Consider the following 4,825-nt stretch of genomic DNA (forward strand, 5'->3'; position numbering starts at 1 on the left):
AGGTGTAGTGGTAATGAGCGTTATTAAATGTATTTTTTTACTTTTTAAAACTTTTTTTACTTTTTAAAACTATTTTTTAAACTTTTGTTTTGCTTATTAATTTTTTTAAAGTTTCCTAAACTTTCGTAAAACTTTTTTTTACAGATTTAACATTTTTCTAAGCTTTTTTTTTACGTTAACCCCTAACTAGCAGTAAGCAGCACTAACAGTAAATTCCCCATTTCCCCATAACTCCCACCCACTCCAGCTAGCAAAATATTTAATTATACAATATTTAAATTAGTTAATTAAATAAATTGAAGCCCTGAGGGTTAAAAAATAAATAAAAGTTAATCGTCAGGGGTTAAAAAAAAAATTAGATCACAGTATAATACTGTGATCTGTATTTTGAACACTGTAGGCAGTGATCGACTGGCAGGGAAGGGGTTAATTTTTATTTGGACTGGGTAAAGGGTTTATTTATTTAAATTTTTTACTTAAACGTTATTAAAACTTTTTTTAACTTATTTTTTTTACTTTTTAAAGCTTATTTTTAAACATTGTTTAACGTTAACCCCTAGTTAGCCTAATACTAAATCCCCCAATTCCCCACTAACTTCCACCCTCCCCAGCATGATGGGAGTTGTCCTTGATGAGATTAGTAGCTTGAAGCACTGAAAGTATTTGCAAAGCAAGAAACAGTTCATAGTGATTAAGCATGATGGGAGTTGTCCTTCATGTTAAGCATGATGGGAGTTGTCCTTCATGAGATTAGTAGTTTGTAGCAATGAAGATTTGAGTAAGCAAGCAATAGTTAATTAATAAATGATATTGTAGACAAATAGCGGGTCAGAGGTGTGTCAGAGGGGGGCGGGGTCCGGCTCCTCACAGCTGAGTGACGAACATGGAAGTGTTACTCCATGACACTGGTGTACATACCACAGTCGCAGGGCTGCGACCAGGTGCCCGCCGCCATGCGTTCCGGCCCGCGCAGAGTAAGCGTGGAGGGGGGTGTGGGGCCCACGAATCAATTTTCGCACCAGGGCCCCATGGGTTGTGTGTACGCCACTGGAGGGCAGTGTATTAATTTAAAGGAGGGGGCACTGTATTAATTTGAAGGTTGGAGGGGGCACTATTAATTTGGGGGAGGGAGGGGCCAGTCTATTAATTTGGGGGAGGAAAGGGGCACTGTATTAATTTGAGGGAGGGGGGCAATGTATTAATTTGGGGGAGGGAGGGGCCAGTATATTAATTTGGGGGAGGAAAGGGGCACTGTATTAATTTGAGGGAGGGGGCACTGTATTAATTTGAGGGTTGGAGGGATCACTATTAATTTGTGGGAGGGAGGGGGCCAGTGTATTAGATTGGTGGGGGGCAGTGTGTTAAATTCAGGGGAGGGAGGGCAGTGTATTAAGTAGAGTGGTGGGAGTGGGAGGAGTGGGAGGAGGGGCAGTGTTTTAGATTGGGTCTGCATGGAGGTGTTGAATGCTCCCCATTAGATGCTGTTTGGCGGCGTTTTGTCACACATGCACAATGCTGTTTTGCCACACATGCACAATAGCCTCCCAATGCTTTCCTCTGGAAAAGCATTGGATTGGCTGAGATCATCAAGTTTGATGATCTCAGTCAAAGTGAAGAACACTCATAGAACTTCAAAATAAACAAGATAACGTAATTTTTAATAAAACATTTCTTTACAGCTGTGCAACAGCACACATTCGCCATTTCAGTCCCATTACCAAACATTTCTTAATATGTCAAGGTAGTTGGACTGGAACGTTGTTTATAGGCAAATGCATTTCTTAAAATAAATTCGCTCTATGAGCGCGAGGACGTCCAGTGTCAGGCAACTTTTTTTATACTGTACTTTTTGTAAATAAACCTACGTTTCTATGGAAACTGAAGTTCGTTTGTTTTTTGCGGCCCCTAATAAACGTAAGCCTTGTTTATTTGGCCCGTCTTAGAATTTAAATTTTGACATGCTTGGACTAAAGAAACACTCCATGAAAAACAACTAAGTAGGTATATCCCCAAGGAATATAGGAATGTAATAATTTTGTATGTTTTATTTTGAACTTATATGAAATTTTGCCTTGCTATAACTGCAGATCCAATAAATGCAGGTACTCTAAGTCCTCCCCTTGTTCCCCAGTACAGACTGTCTGCGGCTGTCCAATCACAGACTGTATTACAGCTCATTGAGAAGTCTTTACAAGGCAGGTGTTACTGAAATTGGCACTTTTATAAAATGAAAAAAAGAGCATACTCTTCATTCATGAAGCACTCCAGCAGGGTATATGTGTTTGGAGCATTCCTTTTTAATGAAACATCTGTGACTTACAGAGAAATGAAAACTGAATTAAACCAATTATCTTGATTTCTACTCTGCTACATTATGTCATTTTATTGAATTTCGAATAAAAAACATTTTTTTTTTTATTACAGAAAAATATGATAAGCAAGGACCGGCTGACGAGCTAGCTGTGTAGTTGTGACAGATCGCAAGTAAATATAAAAAATATATATACATTTGTTATTTTCTTGTTCTTAATGTTGCTATATTTATCCTGGGTACTTAATTCAGTATATTATACATTGTATGTGTTTTACTAAAAATGTGCTAATAACTATTTGCTCCGGATTCTAATCCAGGCTCCATCAAATAAATAAAAGACGGCATGAATAGGCTCGGTGAAGGTGGCAGTGAAGGTGTGTATGTGAATGATCACATCACCCAGCTGGTAAAAGCACATTCGACCAGCCTCGTAGTCCACATATACCCCTACCTTCCGCAGGGAAGACTCAATACAAAATTGGAAAAGTTTAGAGTCATGTACACAATAAAAGAATTCATCTTCTTTGCTCAAAGTCCAGGATTTTTTATTTAATCCAACGCCAGACTCTGATCCTTTTCTTGCTATGCTGGGATACGCCACACCAATATCCCAGTTGCCTGATTCACTGACCTCCACTTCCCAATAATGGCGCCCTGTGGAAATACTCCCAATGCCTAATACTTGATTATATTCTACAAATCTCTCTGGTGTTTCAGGGTAACTCTGAGCTAATTCCGACAAATATGCAGTTTTTAAATCACTTGATATGGCTGTAGCATTAGATGCAGTTTTAATATCCAGTAATAAATCTTCAATATGTGATCTTTTCTTTATTTCAGCCGTGATATCAGCTAATCCAGAGAATAAGGTCACAAAGATAAGATCTTCATCTATAGAGCCAAGTGCAGGGACTTCTTCTTCATCATCATCATTGTTCTCCTCCTCCTTCTCCCCCTCCTTCTGCTCCTCATCCTTGGTATCATTGTCAGCTCTGTGTATCTTCCATCCTTGTAATACAGTAATGGGATCTGTTGTGTTACACAGTTTCTCAATATTAATTATCTTGCCAGTCAGTTCCTCCCTTTCCATTTCCTGCTGCTTGGTCAGAGCAGAGATTTGGAGTAAAATCTTCTCTTCCTGCCTGGAGATCTCACTGAGAACTCTCTTCTCCAGAGCTTCCAGACGTTCTCTGAGGTCTTTAAGCAAGGTAACAACTTGCCCTGTTATCCCGGCAACTTTATCTTTTACCTCTCCCTGGAGAACGGGCAAGGTGTGGTCTATTTTCTCACTCTTTCGTTTCCGTGACTTCAGTTTCTTCACAATATTTCTCAGGTCCTCTTTCTTCTTCTCAGATGCCTCACTCAGAAGCTCTACATCATGTTTCTTGTGCTCCCCGGCCAGGCAGCAGGACACACAGACACAGACAGCATCTGTACAGCAATAATACTTCAGGGCCTCATTGTGCACAGAGCATTTCTTGTTCTCAGTGAAAGCAGTTGGTTCAGTTAAGACATGTTCTAAAAACTTGTCATGAGCCACCAGGTGGATCTCACACAGGGACGTTTCACACTGCAGACAGGTTTTAACAGCAGGTACAGGAGCATGAACGCAATAAATGCAACAGATTGCAGACTCCTCCGACTGAATAGAAAACTGCTCTGCAATGTTACGCAGCTTCATATTCCTCTGCAGAGCAGGACGCTCGTGAAACTCTGCTCTGCAGTCAGGACAGGTATAAACTCCAGCTCCCTCCTGTGTATCCAGCACACTTCCGATACAGGCTCGGCAGAAGTTATGTCCGCAGCTCAGCATTACCGGATCCGTGTAAATATTCAGACAGACGGAGCAGTTTAACTCTTCTCTCAGATCAGTAGACGCCATCCTGGAAAACAGCAAAGAGAAACGAAACTGATAGTTACTCACCGCCTATGGGAGGGGTGTTTGTCACTGTAGATAATATTAACCCTTTGCTATATTGGACTGGATAATTATTATTATTATTATTATTGCAATTTATATAGCGCCAACAGATTCCGTAGCGCTTTACAATATTATGAGACGGGATTTAACTATAAATAGGACAATTACAAATAAACTTACAGGAACAATAGGTTGAAGAGGACCCTGCTCGATCGAGCTTACATTCTATAGGAGGTGGGTGTAAAACACATTAGGACAGGAATTTGCAATCAAATAAGGTGGGCTGCCCTTTAGGAGAGGGCAAGAGACAGGTATGTGAGGTAAGGGTTAGTCTTGGAGGCCATATGCTTTCCTAAAGAGATGGGTTTTAAGGCACTTCTTAAAAGATGCAAGACTAGGGGAGAGTCTGATGGCGGTAGGCAGGCTATTCCATAGGAAGGGAGCCGCCCGCGAGAAGTCCTGCAAGCGCGAGTTGGCCGTATAATGTAATAGTAACATATTAGAATGTGAATGAGGTCTGCAAGCTGAAAATTAACTTCACAAGGATATTATGTGATTAAACAGACAACCTAGGCTGGAGTTAATGGAGA

The 4,825-nt window shown here is 40.5% G+C and overlaps 1 protein-coding gene across 1 annotated transcript; it reads right to left on the minus strand.

Moving 5' to 3' along the window:
• Positions 1-2,606: 2,606 nt before the first annotated feature.
• Positions 2,607-4,198, minus strand: LOC134571355 (E3 ubiquitin-protein ligase TRIM39-like). The gene has a single exon (XM_063429557.1). The coding sequence runs from the start codon at positions 4,194-4,196 to the stop codon at positions 2,607-2,609; it is 1,590 nt and encodes a 529-aa protein (XP_063285627.1). The 5' UTR covers positions 4,197-4,198.
• Positions 4,199-4,825: the final 627 nt, after the last annotated feature.

This window comes from Pelobates fuscus, chromosome 8 (assembly GCF_036172605.1).
Source record: "Pelobates fuscus isolate aPelFus1 chromosome 8, aPelFus1.pri, whole genome shotgun sequence".
In the NCBI taxonomy this organism is placed as follows: domain Eukaryota; kingdom Metazoa; phylum Chordata; class Amphibia; order Anura; family Pelobatidae; genus Pelobates; species Pelobates fuscus.